This window comes from Bos mutus, chromosome 11 (assembly GCF_027580195.1).
Source record: "Bos mutus isolate GX-2022 chromosome 11, NWIPB_WYAK_1.1, whole genome shotgun sequence".
NCBI classification, from domain to species: Eukaryota; Metazoa; Chordata; class Mammalia; order Artiodactyla; family Bovidae; genus Bos; species Bos mutus.
The window spans coordinates 37,799,551-37,823,632 of NC_091627.1; the positions used below are offsets into that span (position 1 = coordinate 37,799,551).

At 51.1% G+C, this 24,082-nt stretch overlaps 1 protein-coding gene across 4 annotated transcripts in view; it reads right to left on the minus strand.

Annotated features, from left to right (window-relative positions):
- Positions 1 to 24,082, minus strand: part of GALNT14 (polypeptide N-acetylgalactosaminyltransferase 14) — a 216,031-nt gene that overhangs the window by 17,151 nt on the left and 174,798 nt on the right. For all 4 annotated transcript variants that reach the window (XM_070379317.1, XM_005893606.2, XM_070379316.1 and 1 more), the window contains 5 exons: positions 18,282 to 18,369; positions 17,477 to 17,561; positions 14,251 to 14,354; positions 2,390 to 2,516; positions 200 to 292 (listed from right to left, as the gene is read on the minus strand). In XM_070379317.1, coding sequence (XP_070235418.1) covers positions 200 to 292; positions 2,390 to 2,516; positions 14,251 to 14,354; positions 17,477 to 17,561; positions 18,282 to 18,369 — 497 coding nt within the window. The remainder of the gene's footprint in view (positions 1 to 199; positions 293 to 2,389; positions 2,517 to 14,250; positions 14,355 to 17,476; positions 17,562 to 18,281; positions 18,370 to 24,082) is intronic.

Consider the following 24,082-nt stretch of genomic DNA (forward strand, 5'->3'; position numbering starts at 1 on the left):
TCCAGGCTGCCAGGGTCTCCCACAGGCGTGGCCCACGGCCCTGTGCCCAGGACAAGGCAGGAGCAAGAAGGCACAGGAAGGGAGAACAGGCCCAGCCTTGGCCCTGGAGGGGCCTGGTGGCCAGCGAGACCCTCTCGCCTCGGGCCGGTGAGCTGGGGCTCTGGGCTGTCTGCACAAACCAACCAGGGCAGACACTTACTTGCCAAAGGGCCTCTCCAGGGCGAATGGCCGGGAAGCATAATAGTACTGCTTGTATTCATCCATCCACACTTCAGCTGTCCGCTTGGTGTTCCTGGGGAGACAAGGGGTGTCAGGGACGGGCTGTCTGAGAGGACCGGGGACATATCTAGGTAAAATACACACATGTGATGAGTGGGCAGTGTCACCCCCATGGGAACCACCATGATCCAGTAACTTTATTCTCCCCAGGGTGCTGAGCCCACCAGTCTCCAAAGGGGCCTCTGCCCCAAGACACAGGATTTTAGTAGTCATGACATACCCTCTTCCCAAAAGGCACAGACCAGAGAAATTATACCAGAAATTGAACTTCCCACGGCTCTCAGAAAAACAGAAAAAAAGCCAGGAGAATCTGGCATGCCCCTTTGGTGCCCGTACAAGAGGGAAGAGTGTTGACCATCTCATCTCTGGTCATCCGTGGGCTCCTATTCTAGAACTCTCCCCATCAGCAAAGGGCGCAGCACTCCAAGGGGGAAGCCAGTCACACACGAGATTTGCACCGGCCATGTGATTAGCTTGGCGCAGGTGTAAAGAATGAAGTAACCAAGCCATCCTGGTCAAATGTTTTCCAAGACTCGGAAGTTTTTTTTTAAAAAAAATAGCTATTTGCAGTGAGTCTGACCCCAAGGTCAGAGAAAAAGAGACAGACATGGAGGATGTTGTCACTCAGCTGTCAGGGACACCAGGGTACCAGGAAGAGAAGACATGGGAAAACAATCAGAAGCCTGAGCAGCACCTCCCAAGGCCTGAGTGCATGGACTCGGGGGTGTCACTGAGAGGGCATGGCCTGCCCTTCAAGCCCGTGGACCTGAAGGAGTTTCCAACACGCAGTCCAGCTCTTGGTGCACTGAAGACAGCTCCTTGCCGGCTCCCTCCACTGGCCTGACCATCAGCACACTGGACGCTGCCGAGACCACACTGCCCCAAGTTTCCCCCCAACTCCATTGGTGGCAAGCAGGGGCCAGTCTCAAATGCAAAGAACTTTCTAGAGCTTGAGGCTCTGCCCCCCACTCCCCGGCTGGCCCCCACTCCACATCATAACCCCTTGACTTTCCTGCACCAGGCATTCCAGCTCACCTTTCCCTGTCAAGACCCCAGGCAGCCCTGCCTTTGTTCTAGTCCCTGCTAAAGGGGTTCTCATGACCCTAACCTTCCCAGCATGAGGTCAGCTTTCTCACTGGTCAAGCCTATAGCTCCGCTACACCTGTACACACCCACACCTGTCCACACGTGCGAGTAACCGAGGATGAGAGAACCCAGAAGAAAACACTGCAGGGGAAGAAAACCACTCAAAGAGGCGCTCTGCTCCTCCTCCCCAAAACGGACCAAATGAGGGAAAAAGGGCAAAGGAGGAATAAATGGGGAGTGAAGTTGTCAAGTGACAAGAGGACTAGAGAGAAGGGGAGAAGAAGCTGGAGGAAAAGATGAGCAGCAGGAGAAAAGGAGGTACAGAGTTATTTTTAAAGAAGAGGGAAAAGGTTGAAGGAGAAGAAATCATGAAAAGGAGACGGGTATATGGAGGGAGCGAGGAAGCAAGAATAGGCAAGTGGGCATCGCTGGGTCACTGAGACCCTACGACCTTCGACCTTCCCAGGCAGGAAGCGGCGAGCCCCAGGAAAGGAGCCCAGGGCCTCAGGGACTACGCCAGCCTGGCCGTTTCTGTGCACCTGCGAAGCCGTGGAGCAGTCACCTGGGCTGTATCTACTTGTGCCTCCCCATTCCCGAATGGCCTTTCCCCTGGTGACCCAGCCTGAAGGTGATCCCTGCAGATCCCTGCAGGGGATCTTCTAGAACTCAGGGGCAAAAATGGCTGCCCTCCCCCTGCCCCAAAGAATGCCCAGAGCCCTGAGCCCTGCAGGAGGGTGCTGCCCAGTGACTCGAAGCCCCCGAGGCCACAGGCAGGGCCTTGACAAGCCTGGGAGAAGTCAAGGGTGGAGAAAGGCCTCAAGGCCTCCGGCCTGGACCTGGATGGGCAGGCCTGACCTCTCTCGCCCAGGCTGTGGCCCAGCAAGCATAGCATGCAGCCCTTGTCCATTCACGACACCTGGGCAGCCGAACCTACCAGAGAACCTGGCACAGCCACAGCCTATCACCAGAAAAGCCCATGGCCACTGCCACCCCCGGGGAACCCGAACCCACAACGCATACTCACTTTATATATGTGTTGGCGTTGCCATCTGGGAAAATATACGGGTGCTTCTTCCGGAAGACATGGCCCACTCGGCTGCAGGGGACAATCTCCAGGCTGCCCCCACACATCCATACCCTGAAGGAGATTTCTGCAAGACAGCAACGCCCCCATCACTGCTCTGCCTCCTAGACTGAGCAGCACAGGACGGCAGCACCGAGACACCAGGCGCCGGGGAATCCCAGGTCCCAGGGCAAGGGGAGGGCTGCCAGCAGCCTGCCTAAGGCACCGACTCCACAGCCAGACTGTGTGCTCCACAGGCCTGCTACCTCAGTTTCCCTGCCCACCACGAGGATGCTGATAACTCACACCTGGGAGGGTGGCTTGCCTTAACAAGGAAACTGGCGGACACAGGGGAGCACGTGGAGGGCTGTGCTTGCGCCTTCAGAACACTCTCAGGGGCCAGCAGGGTGGGGCCTCTGTGTGATGCTTTGGCCTGGAACAGAGGAGCCCAGGGACTATGAGAGAACTGCTTTTGAGCATATGGAAGGTTTCAGGGTGGAATATGGATTAGACCAGTTCCTATGACCCTAGAAGGTCAGAACCAGGACCAAGGAGAAAGACTTCCATTAGAGACTACGGGAGAATTTTCTGCTGGTCAAGGTCCAGATAGAAGGGGTTGTCATAGAGTTAGTGCATTTCCCACTCGGACAGGCTGGCAAGCCACATGGCCAGGATGGGACAGATAAGACCAGTTCCCAGGAGGCTCCTGGACAAGGTGTCAATGCCAAGAGGCCATTCTATCTCCTGCAAGGACATCTCTGAGCCATAGTCAAGAGCTGTGAACAACCATAGAAAGTGCTGGAAGCCTCGAAGCTGTTGCTGGGGTGCTCGCCTGGGTAGGGATTTGCATACAAACCCCTTTTCCCCGGTTGGCTGCTGTAGCAGGGACCTCGGGGAGGCGGGTGAGGTAGAGTCAGCAGAGTTGGATGGGCTGAGACCATGCTGGCCGGTGCCCTCCTCCCTTGAAGCTGCTTCCTGCAGGCTTGGAGCAGTGGTCCTGCCCGAGAAGGAAGCAGTGCTATACCAGCGTGGTGGGAGAGGACCCCGTCACTGCCTTTGTTTGGAACCGCTGAATGCTCTCAGGGTGTTTCATTACCGCTTGTAACTTTTCTACAAATGGTGCAGCCTTTCCTGACGGCACCCAGTGCAGTTGCCCCCCTGCATCCCGCTGGATATGCCACCAGTGGGAAGAGCCAGTTTCACATCTGGATGCCTGCCTGGGCCATGCTTCTATAGTCAAGCTGAAGAAAGAGGAGTTTGCTTCAGGAAACACTCAGGCTGGTGTCCACGAGCAGGGACCAAGGATGTGGGTATTCTACTACTGCCCACCACATCTGATGTGCCCTGTCCCTCCGCACCTTGGGCCCCACCTTCCTAGGTTTCCTTACCAGGGGGTCCTCTCCCTCAGCCTCTGTCCCTCCCATGTCCTGCTGTCTTTCTCCCTTCTTTTCAACCCTGCAAACAAGTGCTTGGACATAAATTCTTCATCCTGATCCTCACCTGCTCTCTCACCCCCTCCTTGTCCCCTCCTGACTCCTGCCTTGTGTCCCTGGGAAAGTTGCACGCCAAGCTTCCTCGATACCTGTCTCTACCTGCCCAGGTGCTCTCCCCAGCAGGATAGAGCTCATTCCCAGCTTGCTCAGATTTCCCTCAGAGCGGAGGCAACGTGGACACTAGGGTGAGGAAGGGACTTCTCAAGATTGCTGCCAAATGACGGCAAGAACATAGGGTGGGGAGAGACTGGTAGAACTTGGCTTTGGGGTCAGCGGCCCTGAGTCTGCAGAAATCTACTAGCCCCATCCCTGGGGAAACCTAGTTGAGCCTGGGCTTCTTCACCTGTCAAATGAAGATCATAAAAGAACACCACAGGATTGCTGCTGGTATCACTGAAGTGGAACTTCGAGAGTAAATGTGAAAACTCTTAAGTGCGATGGAAAGCTTGGTGACACAAAACACTCCTCTAAAGCCAGTCTCTTTAAGACATGGATGCCAATGACATCACCCCCTTGTGCCCACTTTCAACTTCCTAGATGGTTCACAGCTTCCTGCTTCTGACACAGGAGGTGCTTGAAATCTGTGGACCTAACACTGGAGATTTTGACTCCCCACAAAAGTCAATGATATATGGTAACCTGGCGTTTGGCTGGGGCACTGGTGGAATCGTGGGCCCCAATCTGGTGTTTGTGGGAGATGATGAGTGAGCTTAGCTGATGGCCAACATCCAGCTCTCCACCTTGTACTGATGCTCGGAGGGGCGGGAGGGCTCAGTGCAGCGAACTGTGAAGGTATGTGTGTGAATTTAGTCCCCAGGGCTAAGCTCTACTGGACTCCAACCAACTTCTCTCCAGGATCTCAAAACAGGATTCGCTCTAGCTCCCAGAAAGGAAAACCCTCACACCCCTCAAAAGTTGAGATGGAGGCCTTGCTTATGGATATAACCTGTGAATTTTGTGCAAGCTTTCTTCCAAAAATATGCATACATTTCTGTGGTCTCTTCCTTACTTGCATTCAAATGAGACATATGTCCCTCCTCATTTGCAGAATGAATCCCTCCAACCTATGCAGTCTCCACACCCTCAGCTCCCACTAAACCTGTTTCCCTGTGCTTCCTTCACCCACCAATTTGCTTTGCTCTGAATCTATTGCCCCCCCCCCCGCCCTTCTCCTCTGCCACCATCGTGCACAGATCCCCATCTCAGGAAGTACTGACCCCTGACCCTGGTCCTTCTCTACCTTCCATCTGGGCTCCTGGCATTCTCCACCCCAAGGCTCTGGGTCTGAGTGCCTTGCTGTCCCTGCTTCCGCATCTGGCCCAACCTTCACTTGATGCTGAGGACTCATTCCCATTCTGCCAGCCCAGCTCTCCTCTGGCCTCCAGGACCAACTCCCGTGGCTGCCTCTGGCTCTGTCCAGATGCACTGGATGCCCTCAGATGCAGTACATCTTCTACCCATCAGCTTCCTCTCGTAGCCCCCTGCAGCCTGCCTCCTCTCCTCCACCTCCAAAACCATCGTCCCTGCTTCTTTTCCTGTGTCTGTGGTTGAAAACGTCTCAGTTCTGCAGGCACAAGCCACGGGAGGAAAGGACCCCTTCATTTACTCCTGGGCTGGGCTTTGCTGGGTCTTCTCTCAGGCAGTAACTTATGAGTTGTTACAAGCCCACTCGTGGTTGTGGATGTTATTTTTCAAAGCAGAAGCAGTCCTGATGGGACTGCGGGCAGCTAGCATTCAAAGCGCATCTCCCCAGGTCCAAAACTCCTGCCCCTGCCCTGATCCCACCTCCCTCAGTGTGAACACCCACCATCAGCCAATACTGCTGCAGGCACAAAGATACTGACTTCAGGGCACTCACAGATGAACAAGAGAGGCCAATCTATAACCAGCTGTCCCATTTCTACCTCATCTACTCCTTCATCCACTCCTGACAGTTGCCTGTCTCACCTCTCCTTCTGGTTAACTGATGCCCCCAGAGCCTGCAGTCTGAGATGCAGTAAGAGCGTCTCTGCTCCGGAGTCCAGAATGTTGTAACCAAGATGACCTGAGCAGCGTGCCTTGCTGTACTGTGGCCAGAGTCAAGGCAGTCTGAGTGAGGAAGCTTAAAGTGTTCAGAGAGGTGTAAGGATGTTTGGATACCACAATGTGAAGTATTTAAGACCTGGGACATCCCTCTAGTTATCCTACGCATATCTACACCACGACTGCAGGATAACGCTGTCCATCCTCCCAGGACTGGGAGCCAGGCCCGGTGACTCACAGGTTTATGCTGAAGCCTCTGGGAAAGCCTTGTGATCCCAAAGCCCCAGGCAGTGGGGGCCATAGACCGAGGCACAAAGCAGCGGGCTCTGCAGGTACCGCCCTGATCCTCCACATGTCAGCAACTCCTGCAAAGTCATCACTTTCTCGTGTGAAGGAGCAAAAAGACAATGTAGGGAGTTTGGGGGAGGAGGTGGTTCTTGCTGAGTCAGCACCCGCATAAACTCCCAGATGACAAATGTCATGCAGACCTAGATCCGCTCTGAATTCCAGGCAGGGAGATGTGTAATTATTCCATCCACACTGGGGGTGCTGTTACCTTATTTTCTTTAAACTTCAGATTAATATTTGGGAAGAAACTGCCCTCCTCACCCTCTCTCTGTTCTCAGCTCTTCCCTTCTATCTCCACATCGACCGATCAGTAGCTTTACCAGTGCTCATAAAACCCCAACCCTTCGCCAGAACCAATGTCCACTGACAAGCCGTGATGGTGGACAGGAGTTCAGGCGAGAGGAGACAGCTCCCTCCCCAAGAATCACACCAAATCCTCTGCCACTTCTCAGCCACACAGGTCAAGGCTGGAATTTCCTTTGATAGCCTGGTTTCTGGACATAGGCAAAGGGGGCATTAGACCGGCTCTACTTAAGGCAGTAAGCCTGTATTAAGTGGATCCTCAGGGACTGTACACAGATATCTTTTATCTAACAGCATCAGCCACTTAGCACTGGACAAAGTGAAATCTTGTGAGGACAAAGGGATTGGGGTGGATCAGATCAGATCAGTCGCTCAGTCGTGTCCGACTCTTTGCAACCCCATGAATCACAGCACACCAGGCCTCCCTGTCCATCACCAACTCCTGGAGTTCACTCAGACTCATGTCCATCGAGTCAGTGATGCCATCTAGCCATCTCATCCTCTGTCGTCCCCTTCTCCTCCTGCCCCCAATCTCTCCCAGCATCAGAGTCTTTTCCAATGAGTCAACTCTTCACATCAGGTGGCCAAAGTACTGGAGTTTCAGCTTTAGCATCATTCCTTCCAAAGAAATCCCAGGGCTGATCTCCTTCAGAATGGACTGGTTGGATCTCCTTGCAGTCCAAGGGACTCTCAAGAGTCTTCTCCAACACCACAGTTCAAAAGCATCAATTCTTCGGTGCTCAGCCTTCTTCACAGTCCAACTCTCACATCCATACATGACCACAGGAAAAACCATAGCCTTGACTAGACGAACCTTTGTTGGCAAAGTAATGTCTCTGCTTTTGAATATGCTATCTAGGTTGGTCATAACTTTCCTTCCAAAGAGTGTCTTTTAATTTCATGGCTGCAGTCACCATCTGCAGTGATTTTGGAGCCCAGAAAAATAAAGTCTGACACTGTTTCCACAGTTCCCCCATCTATTTCCCATGAAGTGGTGGGACTGGATGCCATGATCTTCGTTTTCTGAATGTTGAGCTTTAAGCCAACTTTTTCACTCTCCACTTTCACTTTCATCAAGAGGCTTTTGAGTTCCTCTTCACTTTCTGCCATAAGGGTGGTGTCATCTGCATATCTGAGGTTATTGATATTTCTCCCGGCAATCTTGATTCCAGCTTGTGCTTCTTCTAGTCCAGCGTTTCTCATGATGTACTGATGGGCAGAAAGAGACAGTTGCCCATAAGTCTGCAGAGACAAATGCGATGACAGAGATTTTCCTTTCAAAAAATCTTTACGTTCTTTGGGCCACTTGGCCAGAAACCTCTGTTTTTATTTTTTAATGAGTCCACAGACTTGAGTAGAAGCAATCTTATTGAGCCACAAAGGATAGGCTTGAACCTGTGAGCAAAACTGTGCTTCACATCACTGGGGACAGTCAGGGCTGCAGCCAGGCTCCCGACTTCTGAGGGGTAAGCACAGGCTCACCACGGTCACCACGGGCCATCCAGCGAGTGTCATGGCACACACCCTTTACCTCTCCACCATGCCTCTGGAAATGGGTGGTCTTAAGGGACTGCACCTGGGCCTGGGGCTTAGCAAGCAGCCCCACCTGGGGGGAAAGATGACTTTTCATCAGACCTGGATGCTCTTCTCAGATGAGGCCACTTCTCTTCTCCTGAGCCCCTGAACCTGTAAAGGGTGAGGCCGAAGAGAAAGCGGGAGGGATCCGCTGTCGCTGCGGGTCTGACAGGGCGCTCCTCTGACAAGCCTGCTCACGCAGCCCAGAGAGGAAGCGGGTGGCCCTGGGAGCTTAACGGTTTCCACTGCTGCCCTGACAAATTACCACACCAGCCTGGGCGGGCAAGGGTTGGTCAGGCCCTCTGCCAAGGGTCTCCCAAGGCCAAAATCAGCAGGATCGGGCTCCTGTCTGGGGGCTCTGAGGCTTTCCAGTTCACTCAGCTTGTTTGCAGAACCCAGCTGCTCACAGTCGTGGGACTGGGGTCCCCTCTTCCTCGCTGGCTGTAGGTCAGGAGCCCCCTCTTCCTTTTGTGTGGTCCCCTCCTCATCACACCTGGACGACCCTTCCCAGGCTGTGAATCTCTCAACTGCTTCTGCTCCATCTCCTCTCTCTGCAGTCAAAGAAAGTTCTCTGCATTAAACGGCCCACCTGATTAGACTGGGTGCCCCCAGATAATCCGGGCTGCTGGCCTAGCTTAGGATGCAGTAGCCATCTGCAAACTCAGTGAGGGAAAGTAACTTTTCCAGGGACACGCAGCCAGGGATGACCACAGGATTCACAAGTAGGCCTGTCTGACCCCACAGCCCATGTTGACACACACGTGACCCTCCAAGCCTGACACAGCCTAACATCCCTGACTACATTCTGGGGATGGGGGAGGTGGTGGTGGCGGCTCCTCTCTGGGACCCACCTCGTCTCTCTTTCCTCAGTATTGTCTGTTGTATCTGCTGTGCTTTGGAAACCACCCACTTCCATTTTAAATCCAGAAATCCCATATTCTCCCCTCATATATGTACCAAGGCCTCCACTTTGGAAATGTACACCTCTTCCCACCATGCACGCACGCACACACACACACACACACACACACACAGAGACACACACACATAAACGCATGCATGTGCATACACACACACACTTCTACTGGGCAACAGGTTCCTTTCATCTCTAAAGATCAAAAGCTAAAGTGAGTAGATGTATTAGATATTTTTCATGTATCCTGTGTTATGCAAATTGGAGTTTAAACATCCAATATTAATGCAAAACAACTTCTGGGGGAAAAAAAGGCTAAAAGCCACATTTCCCTAAAGCCTTCTTCTATGCTGAACTGCAGATGTAATTATCAACACTCTTCAGTTCCTCTTAGAAATGCTTTGTGGGAATAATGGCACCAGGGTTGGCTGCTTGAGTGCATAGCAGGGCTGGCATTCAAGTGGCTGCTGAGGTCGCTCCCAGACGATGAAAGTGAGATGGGCGGGTGAGGCAGCATCCCACTGAGGATGGTCCCAGTCACCCTGGCTGGAGCCTTGTCCAGTGATCTCATGGGCTTTTGTGCTGTGAAATCAAATCAATGCAACAAAAGCAACCACATCTGGAACACACAAAAATTTCATGTCTTGGGAAAGAAGAGATATCTCTTCCTGCTGTTATTCCCCACAAAAAGAGATATATGGATCAAAGGAACAGAATGGAGAGCCCAGAAATAAACCCACACACCTATGGTCAATTAATCCTCAACAAAGGAGGCAAGAATACACAATGGAGAAAAGATAGTTTCTTCAGTAAGTGGTGTTGGGAAAGCTGGAGAGCTGCATGCAGATCAATGAAGTTAGAACACATCACACACAAAAATAAACTCAAAATGGCTTAAGGACTTAAGTATAAGACATAGCACCATAAAACTCCTAGAAGAGAACATAGGCAAAACATTCTCTGCTATAAATAGTACCACTGTTTTCTTAGGTCAGTCTCCCAAGGCCAAAGAAATAAAAGCAAATACAAACAAATGGAACCTAAGCAAACTTATAAGCTTTTGCACAGCAAAGGAAACCACAAACAAAATGAAAACACAACCTGTGAACTGGGAGAAAGTATTTGCAAACAATGTAACCAACAAGGGCTTAATTTCCAAAATATACAAAAAGCTCATATAATTTGATATATTAAAAAAAAAAACCTCAATAAAAAAAGGGGCGGAAGACCTAAACAGACATTTCTCCAAAGAAAGCATACAGATGGCCAACAGGCACATGAAAAGATGCTCAATATTACTAATAATTAGAGAAATTCAAATCAAAACTACAGTGAGGTACCACCTCACACTGGTCAGAAAGGTTATCATCAAAAAGTCTATAAATAAAAATGCTGAAGAAGGGGTGGGGAAAAGGAAACCTTCCTACACTGCTGGAAGGATTGCAAGTAGGTGCAGCCACTATGGAGAACAGTATGGAGACTTCTTTAAAAACTAATAATAGAGCTACTATATGATCTAGCAATCCCACTTGAGGACATATATCCAGAAAAGATGGAAAACTCTAATTTGAAAAGATCATGCATTCCACGTTCACAGAGGCACTATTCACAATATTCAAGACATGAAAACAATGTAAATGCCATCAATAGACAAATGGATAAAGAAGATGCGGTGCATATATGTACATACATCTATATACAGATAGAGAGAGAGATGTATATAGATACAGATACACATAAGGAATACTACTAAGCCATAAAAATAGAACGAAATAATGCCATTTGCAGCAGCATGAATGGATCTACCGATTAACATACTAAATGAAATGTCAGACAGCAAAAGACAAATATCATATGACCACATATCATAGATGTGGAATCTAAGAAAATTATACAAATGAACTAACTTATTTACAAAACAGAAATTGATTCACAAACATAGAAAACAAACTTATGGTTAACAAAGGGGAAAGTGGAGAGTGGGGGAAGGATAAATTAGGAATTTGAGATTAATATCTATACATAACCATACATGAAATAGATAGCCAAAAAGGACCCACCATATAGCACAGGGAACTATATTCAATATCTTACAATAAGCTATAATGGAAAAGAATCTATAGGTATATGTATAACTGAACCACTTTGCCGTATACCTAAACCTAACACCGAGCTTCTGTGGGTCGTGGCTCAGACGGTAAAGTGTCTGTCTACAATGTGGGAGACCCGGGTTCGATCCCTGGGTCGGGAAGATCCCCTGGAGAAGGAAATGGCAATCCACTCCAGTATTATTGCCTGGAAAATCCCATGGACAGAGGAGCATGGTAGGCTACAGTCCATGGGGTCGCAAAGAGTTGGACACGACTGAGCGACTTCACTTCACTTTTAAAATTAACACAGTATTGTAAATGAACTATACTTCAATTTTTCTTTAAAAAAAAAAAAGCATTGCTTTTTCTGGCTTGTAAAATGCTATAAAAAAAAATGTCCAGAAATGACTTTTAAAGTGCTAGGAGCTGGCTCTAACAAATGGAATGTTGGAATTGGGGAAAACAGTATTTCCTGTGATAGCTGTCTGCAGGGTTCTTTTGTGTGTGTGTGGTTTAAAACATTTTGTGATGATTATAAAATGTCTCTCCCACACCTCCCCTGAAGTCTCTCTCTACTTTCCTGTTCCAATGAACACTTGTTAATGCCAGGCCACTGGGAAGCCAACTAGAGGGGATCACCCTGGATGTGAGCAGATGTGTGCCAACACTGCTATAGCGAGATGGTACTGGTAGGCTGAGGCTTCCCAGGCGGCAGTAGTAGTAAAGAATCTCTCTGCCAGGGCAGGAAACATAAGGGATGCGGGTTTGATCCCTGGGTCGGGAAGATCCCCTGGAGAAGGGCATGGCAATCCACTCTAGTATTCTTGCCTGGAGATTCCCATGGACAGAAAGTCTGGTGGGCTACAGTCCGTAGCGTCACACAGAGTCAAACATGGCTGAGGCGACTTAGCACAGACGCACTGGTAGGCTGGACCAGAATGTGACATCATTGAAAATAACATGCTGCCTGCATCTACACGTGGCTGCCGTGGTAAGGAAGGATCACACACACTTTGTGAGGGTCCACAGGGCAGAACAAGGCCCAGCAGATGGAAGCTGGGCTCTGGTTTGACTTAGAAGATTTACTAACAATTCAACACAAACATTCTCAATGACAGAACTTGCCAGATTGTGAAGCAGCAAACACATCATCATAAATAGCATTCGAGCGGACACTGGATGACTGCTATCTATCAAAAGAGCTGTAGAAAGGATTCCATGAATGGGAAGAAAGGCTAGAGCACACCATGAAGAATCATGAGACGTACTGTGAATATCAGGACACCTGACGGGCTCTGTTCAGAGAGAGACAGATCTCATCCCCATTGAGAACACCAAGGGCGTACCTGGCTCCAAGTCCTCCTGGGCTGGTGAAGGGAGATCCCACCTCAAACTCTACTCCAAAGACCCTCATGGGATCCCAGGACTGAGTCCCAGGCAGGATATTTGGTTTGTAGGAGCTGGGGTTTTCTGCTTTGTTTGTGGAGTTTCCAATCTGGCCCCCATATGGCAGGAGATGGATTTTTCTGATGGATTTCTCTACACGGCCCAGTTTGGGAGAACAGATGCCATTGGTCAGGCCAACAGCCATAAATTTCCGGGAAATAACTCTTGGTGACTGAGGAAGAAAGCCATAAAGCAGCCTGGAGGCAGGGACAGGAGAAAACAATGGCAGAGGACAATGCATGGCATTACCACTGAATGCCAGGATGAGCCCCATGGATCATTCTCCTGGCTCGCACCACTGCTCGGGGGTGACTGTGCCAAACACGCTCCCCGGTGTCCAGAGAGGGGGAAGGGGCCCTGACATCTCAGACTCTTACTCTTCCTCTCCTCTGGTTTATTCATCAAATAGTTACTGAAACCTCCTTCGCACCGTACGGAGCTTGCCAAACAAACAGACCAAGTCCCTGCTTTGTACAGCTTACATACTGGTCATCTCTTAGGTCTCACTTGCTGGAGGGAAGGAACAGTAACTAACACAGACTGTGTCCATATGGTGCTCAGAGCTTTTACAGACTTACCTGCGTGGATTTCCACAACAACCCCCAAGCACCCGTGTGTTACACTTCTAACACATGAGGAAACTGGAGGGTCAGTCAGTGTCATCAGCAAGACGGAATGGGTCTCTGACTACTTTCTCCTGTATCTGTATATGGCAGCCCTATGCCACTGCGGCCACAATTGGCCATGTGTTTGCACAGTCCGCCGTCTATGGGGTCGCACAGAGTTGGACACGACTGAAGCGACTTAGCAGCAGCAGCAGCAGAGCCTGGAACCCAGCCCCTCCATCCTCTTCACTCTGCATCGCTTTTCAAGAAAAGGTAAGGGCAAGTTGCCTCCAGGGCTTCTGTAGCAGTCACCCAGTTGTTCTTATTGTTCAGTCACTCAGTCCTGTCCGACTCTTTGTGACCCCATGGACTGCAGCACGTCAGGCTTCCCTGTCCTTCATTATCCCCTGGAGCTTGCTCAAACTCATGTCCATTGAGTAAGTGATGCCAACCATCTTATCCTCTGTCACCTTCTCACCCTCAATCTTTCCCAGCATCAGGGTCTTTTCCAATGTGTTGGCTCTTCGCATCAGATGGCCAAAGTATTGGAGCTTCAGCTTCTGCATCAGTCCATCCAGTGAATATTCAGACCCTCCTCATTAACCCAGGCTATACCCCTAGAGCAGCCAACAGATGTGATCCAGATGTTAGTGGCAGTGCTTTCAACCTTCCTCATACTTTTATCCCCAGTCTCCTTCCAACTCTAAATTTCCAAAGTTCAGCACTCCTAGCTCGGGTCTGCCCCCAGCCCACCCTCGGACTTGGCACTCTTCCTTGGTCTTTCTGACTTCTGCATGTCAACTTCTCCCTAAGAGTCCCCTGGGCATGTTTCCCTGGTCCTCAGCATCCACGTGGCCCCAATCTCCTTTCCTCCCCACTTCCAGCAACCCCTCCTCTGATGCCCCACATGGTCTTCCCCCAAAGGAGTGACCTGCTGCCCATCTCCCTGGCCCTCATCACAGGCCCAGGTGATCCAAGGACACACAGACCCCTGGCCAGGCCCCAAGATGCAGAACCAGGGACTCACCGAAGTTCTCCCCGCCCCAGATGTCCATATCCGTGTCGTATTTCCCCAGGTAGTAGAACCAGGATTTGTCCATCACAAAGAGCCCTCCAGCTATGATGGGAGTCCTGTAAAGTTGGAAGGAAAAGAGAGGGTCAGTCAAGGGTGGGGGACCATGGTCATGTTCTTTGGCCCTTTCGGTCCTGATGATGAGGCCATATTCTTCCCGTTTCTGCTCCTCTTCAGAAAGACCCACATATGGCCCACTTACCCCAAACAAGAACACACTCTGGGACTTTTCCCATTGACTGTAAATCTACTGACCCTGCAGACAGGCTAATTCGTTCATCTGCACACCTCCTGTGGGGGGATTTCCGAATTTGCTCAGAAGTCCAGCCTTCCCTGCCTCTCTCACAGGCCCTGCCCAGTGGGGGTCTCCTGGGAGCCCCTCAACAAAGGGCAGGGACTGTGGGCCACTGACAGGGCACAGAAGAGGGGCTGGGGCAGCACTGTGAACAGCACTTCTGTTTCTTGAGACTGGTCTCTCTCCCCTCCCACCCCTTCCCCCCTCTGCTACAGATTGAATTATATGCCCTGAAAAATGTGGTGGGGTCTTAACCCGCAGTGGGCTTCCCAGGTAGCGAAAGTGGTAAAGAACTCGCCTGCCAATGCAGGAGATGCAGGTTCAATCCCTGGGTCAGGAAGATGCCCCTGGACCCCAGGAGGAAAGCATGGCAACCCACTCTAGTATTCTTGCCTGGAGAATCCCATGGACAGAGGAACCTGGTGGGCTATACAGTCCATGGGGTCGCAAAGAGTCAGACACGACTGGAGCAACTTAGCACGGATGCAACCCCAATACCTCAGAATGTGACCTTATTTGGAGAAAAGGTCTTCACAGAGGTGATAAAGCTAAAATGAGGTCATGGGGCTGGTCCCAATCCAATAGGACTGGTGTCCTTATAAAAGGAGATACTCAGTCACAGAGATAGACATGCACAGAAAGAAGATGAGGTGAGGAGACACAGAGAGAAAGTGGCCCTCTGCAAGCCCAGGATGGGGTCCGGCACAGCCCTCAGGAGGAAGTCACCCTGATGACACCTCAAACTTGGACTTCTGGTCTCCAGAACTCAAGACAGCACATTTCTATGGTTTAAGCCACGCAGCCTGTGGCGCTCTGCTGCAGCAGCCTTCATCTTCATTCTCTTTCCTTGGGGATCCTCCCCACCTCCCCTCTCCTTGACTGCTGAGAGAGATTCCAAAGAAGCTACTTGGAATAGAAAGGGCTGCAGAATCCAGTCAAACAACTCAATGAGCACAAGGATGGGTATCTGGGCTGGGGGTGGAGGGCGAGCCCCTGGGACTAGGCCCCTCATTCAGCGGGTCCAGAGAACGGAGCTTTATGTCAAACAGTCAGTTGATACGGAGCAGGTCAGAAGCTTGGTCTCCGGATGCCATGACATCCTGCTGTCCTCTGACAACTGGAAACATTTGTCCTCTGCTGAGCAGAGATATTCCCACAGGAAGAGAACCGGCCCTGAGAAGCCCACCCCTGGGACAGAGAAGGGAAACCAGAGCCACCCTGTCCTTGCCTCGGCCTACTGCTGCATCAGGTGACTCAGGGAGTGTAGCGAGTACCCGAGGCACTGCTGTGCTGCATGGCCCTCAGGATGATCAGAAGGTCCTGCTCTCCCTCGAGGAACAAGGGCACTATCTGGTGTGCCACGTAGCTCCCATCTCCCTCTCAGCATCACTCCAGATCGTGAAGGCTGGAGGAGGGAGGAGGGGCCAGCTGGTGCTTGCGACAGAGGTTCCACTGCAGGGGTCTCCCAATCTCCACTGTCTGTCTGTCACCACTCAGTTCTTCATAGCCCTTTAGGTCTCTATTTGACTTAAGTTAGTTCATTGAAAGGGCTTCCCTGGTGGCTCAGATGGTAAAGAATCCGCCTGCAATGCGGATGACCCAAGGTTCAATCCTTGGGTTGGAAAGATCCCCTGGAGAAGGGAATGACAACCCACTCCAGTATTCTTGTCTGGAGAATTCCTTGGACAGAGAAGTCTAGCAGGCTACAGTCCATGGGGTGGCAAAGAGTCGGACGTGACTGAGCAACTTACACACACAGTTCAATGAGAATGATAGGACATTTATTCTATGCAGGCCCCCAGATGCAGAGCTGCCCCCCAGGAGCCCAGGGCATCTCGGCATTTCCCCAGAAGGAGCAATTCTAGTTCCCTGGTCTTCTCGCCACATCCTCAAGCAGTTGCTGGCCTCCTGAGGCTCCACTGGAGACAGATAAGTTTTGGCTTGGAGGTTCCCAACAGGCCTGGGACACGCGTACTCTCCAGTCTTAGGAATATAAAGGCCACACACATGATGCTGAGACCATTACATGGACGGCCAAGCCTTCAGATGGGCCCGAACCCCAGGCAGCCATCCGGCCACCGTGCTGTGGGTCACAGTGAGGGCTGGAGGTGAGAATGTAGATCAGGACAGGGCCATCTACAGCACCACACAAGCAGCCCAGAGCTGATGCCCCTGTGGTGTTCTCACACGGGACACAGCAGTCATGTGTGTGAGCACGTAGCAGTGGCCACTCCTTGACAGCAGCCCCTACCCATAGCAATGGCTGACAACCCTCCTGGGCTGAATCCTGACATCCAGGACCTGGAGGCTAAGGAACCTTCTTTCCCCTTGCCAGAGGCTCAACTGGGACCACGTGGAGCCCTCCAACATTTAGCAGGAAGTGTAAGTACATCAGGGCTTCCCAGGTGGTGCTAGTGGTAAAGAACCCACCTTAGGAGTTCATAAGAGACATAAGAAACACAGGTTTGATCCCTGGGTTAGGAAGATCCCCTGGAGGAGTGCATGGTAACGCACTCCAGTATTCTTGCCTGGAGAATTCCATGGACAGAGGAGTCTGACGGGTTATGGTCCATAGTGTCGCAAAGAGTCGGACATGACTGAAGCAACTTAGCACACACGCACGTAAGTACATCATGGCAGATGTGAACAATGCTGAGCCAGTCCTCAGCACAGGTCTCCGCCAGCCCCCACCCCTCTAGCAGAAATCTCCATGAGGACAGAAACCTCCTAAAATAAGGGCAAAAGTGCTGTTGGCCTAGCAAAAGGTCCTCTTGGTTTCTGGCCAATCTTTTGAGCCTCTCCTATGGACAGCTTCCCTATAGCACATGACAGAGGGAAGGGCCAAGTGGTAATGAATCTTCCCACCCCACCCTTGCCCTGACTCACCTAATGGGCTCAGTGGGGTCCAGGCGTCGAGCCTTCTGCTCTGGTGTGAGCTGCTCCCACTGGAAGTGCAGGCTCCAGTCAAACCCTGAAACACAGCATCCGCATGATTGACTCAGTCTCTCTGATGTACCTGCAAAGCTTGCTCATTCGGGCTCATGAACATATCCAGCTTCCCAGGTGGTCCTGGGATAAGAGGTCTCACCCAGGCTGGTTGGCAACAGAGCTGCCTGATTTCCCTTCCACTGCTTCTTCTCTTTCTCCAGCCCCTCCTGCCTCTCTGAGCCTTCTCTGCTGGGTGGACTTAGGGAAGAAGAGCAGAGGCTACAGAGTGGGAGTTGAGAGACCCCAAGAGTGGTACTCAAGGGGGACATGATGGACAATTCCAGAGTGAGGCCCTTGGTCATGAGTCTTGGGAGTTGGGGGTGTAAGCAGGTCTGTGAGGGGTTGAGTCACCCCCAGTCGGTCTTTGGGAGCCAGTGCTCAGCCCTGGGCACAACTGTGGTGGGCCTCAAGGAGAGAGAGACACCCAGTGCTAAGGTGTCAGAACAATGCAGGCCCCACAGGGCGGGGCGGAGGGGGGCCCTGCTTCCCTCCCATCTTCAGGCCCTGGGGTGACCTGCCCCCTCTCTGATCCTTCCATGCACAGTCCCCGTGGTCAGGGCCACCCTGCAGCTACTGACATTACAGGATGCAGGGCTGGAGGCTCCAGAAAAACCACTAGGAGACCTTTCTTCTCTCTCCCTTGGCAGCAATGACTAGGAGGAAAAAGTCCCTCTGGGCGAGGGCATTGGCTGGCCCCACTCACCCCCTCTGAGCTCTGAGGCCGACTCAATGTAGTTGAAGGTGTCCAGGTGAATGATGTCAATCACGGGGCACACCACCCGCGTGTAGTCCTGGAAGACAAGGCCCTCACTCAGATGGGGGCATCAGGGAGGCAGGCCTGGGATGGGGGGGCCGGGGTCGGGGAGGGCCGCAGACTGGTTTCAGGGCCTTGACCAAGCACTTCCCCCTCTGCATTTCAACATTTGTCATGTATAAAGTGGGCCATCAGACACTGTGACCTCTCCACAATGCCTACAATGCTAAGAGCCTTTCCTTTACTCCTGGGTGCCTTCTCATGGCCATCTAGGCATGGTGGGGACACGGGGAGGCTGGCTGGAGTGTGCTGCTCACTGAGGAAACGGACATCAGGAAGAAGGGGGCCCTTCAGTGTCACGGGGCTCTCAGGAGGCAGTGGACACAATCAGCTGGGAAGGTGACCTCAACAGCTCCCCTCACAGTGGGAATTTCCCAGTACTTAACTTTCTATGCCTATGGTTCATGGGCAGGTTGAGAATAGCATCGCCAGAGATTCTTAACTTCACTCGTCACCTGTGATACTTGAGTCTGTAACTTCAGCCCCGACTTTGCTCCTCACTTCCTGACTCAAGCAGATCCAGGACACCAGCCACCCCTCCATGCGGATTCAACAAAGCACCGCAGTGGTGCCTTCACCAGCCTCCCCGCACACGTTCCTTCCCTTGGTTCCCTACTTCTGTCAACATGTCCCCCTTCCTCTCCAGCATGAACTTAAGAAGCCCCACCTCTGCCCATCAACTGGATCAACCCTGTTGACTGTAATTCTAAAACCGCTCTTCTGAATGGAACCTCTCTTTCATCCCCTCACCCCTGGAGTACAAGGCAATGGCAATGAACTCCTGGCCCGCCCCCTCCCCATTCTCACCCCTTTCCCTGTCATTCTACAGGTGGCTAACACAGTTGACTTTCAAATCTCACTCTGAAGCTCAACAGCTAAAAACCTGAACTGCCTTGAAAATAAGGTTCAAACTCCTTAGCCCAGCATCCAAGACCATCAATAACAGGGCTGTATCTAGTTTCTGCTGGGTTTCCCAGGTAGCTCAGTGGTAAAGAATCCGCCAGCCACACTGTAGGAGATGCAGGTGCAATCTCTGGGTCTGGAAGATCCCCTGGAGAAGGAAATGGCAACGCACTCCAGCATTCTTGCCTGGGAAATCCCATGGACAGAGGAGCCTGGCGGGCTACAGTCCACGGGGTTACAAAAGAGTCTAACACAACTTAGCAACTAAACAACAATGAGCTTTCCAGCCTCGTCACTTGCTCTTTCCCCCAGGCTACCCTGCTGATAGGCAGCAAAGTCATCAAGGGGATAGTTTCAAAATGTGCAAGACCAATCTATCGGTTCTCAGGGGCCATCAAGGCATTACATGTAGTTTTAAAGTGGCTCAGAGGTTAAAGCATATGCCTGCAATGCGGGAGACCTGGGTTTGATCCCTGGGTCAGGAAGATCCCCTGGAGAAGGAAATGGCAACCCACTCTAGTATTCTTGCCTGGAGAATCCCATGGGATGGAGGAGCCTGGTGGGCTACAGTCCACGGGGTCACAAAGAGTCGGACACGACTGAGCAACTTCACTTTCATTTCTTTCACTTTACTGCTGGGTGAACACGCCTATACTGATGTGGAGGAGGGGAAACTGGGCCCCAAGGGCAGGATGAATGAGAGTCCCAGAGCTGGGAAGACCCAACAGGCCTGGACCAGCCAGGAAGTACCACTTTTCCAGTCCTCTGCCCCTCCCTGTCCTGGTCAGCATGGGCAGGCACTTCTGTTTCTCTTGCAGCGATTTAATTTCCTGGTTCAATCTCTCCCCTAAATGAGGCTGTCTTCTTATTTTAAGCTCAGAATCATTGAGTACCTACCTTGATGTTCACAGACTTAATCTAGCCTCAGTTTCCATACAGGACTCATTCTGAGAGTGACAAGGTGCCTTTGAAGCCAACTGGCTCCCGTGGAAGGAAATGCTCATTTTCAGTGCATTGCTTCCCCCTCTAGGATGTGCACAGATGCTTCCAGCACAGTCAGTGTCGTATCTGACTGGCTGCCACAGTGCTCTGGGGCCACTGCCATCGTGTGTCCAAGTGTGTACACACACTGCATGCACACACAGCCACCCCCACCCACACCACTATATACACAGAGACACACCCCACTCCTGACTTGAAATCTGAAATGTTCTCAGAAGTTCAGAGACTGACTTTCTTCTGTGGGGCTGACAAAGTCCTCTTTTTGCCTCTGTCTGCTGAGTTTGGCCTCTGCAGCTTCACCGAATCCTTAGGTAGGCCCTTGTGCAGCAAAGGACTGACCTAAAGATATGCTTAGCCCTTGCCTTAGCCCTTGCCCAACCCCTAAGAGGTATCTTCTAAGCCCTTGACTTGTTCTGCTTATAAGTGTCTCTGTTTACCTGGGAGCCCTGGGCTGTATCAGACTCTGCTGACAAGGAGATTTGTGGTGAGAGCCTTGGGCCATGTGGTACCAACTCAATTTAACCTCTGGAGGGGCATGGAGACTGTGGCAGTGATCAGTCACATCTACATGGCTGACCTCCAATAAAAACCCTGGACACCAAGGCTGAGGTGGGCTTCCCTGTTTGGCAGTTCTCCATGTATGTTGCCACATGTCCTGGTGGCAGGAATCAAGTGCTGCCCACACACCAGCTCTAGGATGATCATGCCTGGAACTCTCCCCATGCACCTTTTCCTGCTGCAGATTTTAATCCATATCCTTCTGTGGTAATGCACAGTAACCATGCATATCTCGTGAATTATTGAACATGAGGGTGGTCTTAGAAACCCCAAACTGAAATCCTGTTTTGGTTTTCTAAAAACTTTCTCCTCAATATTTGGAAAGTGAAATGCAAAATAAAATGCTGGTTGCTTACTCTGGCCACAGACTTCCCCAGAAGCCACCCATGGGCACAGCCTCTAGGGCTACGACAGGCTCTTGGGTACTCTCCTGTGAGTTCTGAGGGTTTCTGCATGCATGCATGCTAACTAGTTTCAGTCATGTCCGACTCTTTGTGACCCTATAAACCATAACCTGTCAGGTTCCTCTGTCCATGGGTTTCTCCAGGCAAGACTGGAGTAAGCCGCCAGGCCCACCTTCAGGGAATCTTCCCAACCCAGGGATCAAACTTGCATCTCTTAAATCTCCTGCATTGGCAGGCAGGTTCTTTACCACTAGCGCTACCTGAGAAGCTCTCTCAGAGCATTTCTATCCTTCTATTATTCCCATCACAACTTAGCCATGGCAACTTCTTGGTTCAGACACAATGGAGGGCCAGTTAGGCAGAGAGGGATGTTTAGGGCTAAGTGATGTGTGGAGCCAAGACCTTAAGAGAGAGCTGCAGGGGATGTTAGACATGACCTCTTAAAGCCAGGACACAAGCTTCTTGAATGACCTTGGGGGTCTCATCTGCTCCATTTTTGCATTCCCCAGCAGCCCCTGCCCACCCCCCAGTCCAGAGCCTGCTGGGCAGCAGGTGTTCAGTTGGCACTGGATGAAAGAGGGCAACTATGAACTCCCTCTGAGGACACTGTCAGTCACTGGAGACAGAGCAGGTGGGCCAATTATGGCTGAGCAACATGGCCTCGCCTTCTGTAGGCTCAGAGATGGATGCTGCTGCTGCTGCTAAGTCGCTTCAGTCGTGTCCGACTCTGTGCGACCCCATAGACAGCAGCCCATCAGGCTCCCCTGTCCCTGAGATTCTCCAGGCAAGAACACTGGAGTGGGTTGCCATTTCCTTCTCCAATGCAGGAAAGTGAAAAGTGAAAGTGAAGTTGCTCAGTTGTGTCTGACTCTTAGCAACCCCATGGACTGCAGCCTACCAGGCTCCTCCATCCATGGGATTTCCAGGCAAGAGTACTGGAGTGGGGTGCCATTGCCTTCTCCAGAGATGGATGTATTCTCCATAAAGATGCTCAGATCCCCACAGGCTCCTACCTGTGTGCCCAAGTGGCTATATCTTCAAGGCTAGGTCCACAGGTAAGCTTCAGCAGCATCTGGTGGAATTCCTGACAGATCCAGAACAAGGCCCTGCCCTCTCCCCGACACAAATCCAAGCCCACCCCCAACCCCCACTGAGAGCCAATGGCCATCAATCACCCCTCTAGTTATGTGTCTTCTTTCTCCACCGTAATCAAAACCACGTTGTGAATGGGCAGTCAAGGGACTTCCAGAGATGACTGTTCACTCATTGCATCCGCCAGCATTACTGGAGCAGCTACTATGGGTTAGGGACTGTGGTTGGCACAGAGATGATTAAGGCCTTGCTGTCTGGGGAAGGTGGTGCACAGGAGAGTAGAGGATGACAGTGCGGGGTCTCTGTTAGCCTGGAGGGAGGGATAGGGGAGCAGGAGCAGGGCCAGAGACCTGGGTTCCTATTCTGGTTCTGCCATGCAGGATACATTTGACCTTAAAGCAAAGCAGCATACTCTGAGGAGCTCTGCTTCTTCATCTACGAAGCAAAAACAATCTATAATTTGCAAAACTATCCTGCCTTCCTCACAGGGCTTTTGGAAGAAACAAGAGAGGAAAGCATGGGAAAGGGCTTTGAAGCTTATGTAAGCCATTATTTATATCAACTTGCCAAATGCTATTGGGATGGAAATTTCTTAAAATCTTTTTTTTTTTCCTACTAAAGGAATATGTAGATAAGGAGAAGAAGGAAGAAGACTCTGTTTAAAGAAACCCAACAACGTGGTGCTTGCTTCAAGTATCATCAAGTAATTGAAGGGAAGGAAGGGAAATCAAGGAGATTTTCCATGTGGAAAACACCAGCTGAGGACAGCTTCTGACAGCTCAAGCCCAGCCTCTCTCTTATCTCTATTTTCGAAAATCCCCAACTCCAATTACAGCTGAAAATTTCCACTTGCGCTCACAAGATCAAATCATGTCTTACTCTGAGATGAGACACATCCAAAGACATGGAAACAGAGGCTGACACACACCCACACTCCCCATCCAGAAAGGGGTGTCTCAGCAGAACCGTCTCATCATCAAGAGTCGGGGTCTGTAGGGGCAGGGCAGGACCACAGTCAGCATTTGTCTGAGCAGTCCTCCACTATGAAAGCGTTAGGTCAGACAGCAATGGGGACTGGGAGCTTAGCCCTGGGAGCTGAGCTCACTCCTGGGGCTCTATGACTCCTACAGGAGGATGGCTGTGCAGGTGAAGCTAGCCAGGGATGCACAAGAGGACATTTTTCAAAGAGGGCTTCTGAGGTGGGCTCAGAGCCACAGGGAAAGGAAGGGCCTCCAGGTTCATTAAGGCTGCCTGAGGATGACATTCTGCAGGGACACATCAGCTTGGATGTGGGACACAGATCCCACACTTAATCACCACCAACCCAGGAATTCCACTCCTTGGCATGTCCCCTAAAGAACTGAAAGCAGGTACTCAGGGGAAAACTTGCACATGAATGTTCGCAGCAGCATTATTCACAACAGTGAGAAGGCAGAAACAACCCAAATGTCCATTAGTAGATAAGTGGATAGATAAAATGCAATATACACTGTGCTGTGATATAATAAGAAATATATTTGGCCTTTGTTCCTCTTAAAACTCTTGGAAGTTCCTGACTAATTGGGGTGACAGGAGGGACTTCCCTGGTGGCTCAGAAGCTAAAGAATCTGCCTGCAGGAGACCTGGATTTGATCCCTGGGTTGGGAATATCCCCTGGAGAAGGGAATGGCAACCCCCTCAGTATTCTTGCCTGAGGAATTTCAGCAAGCTACAGAAATCCAAACAGAAGCT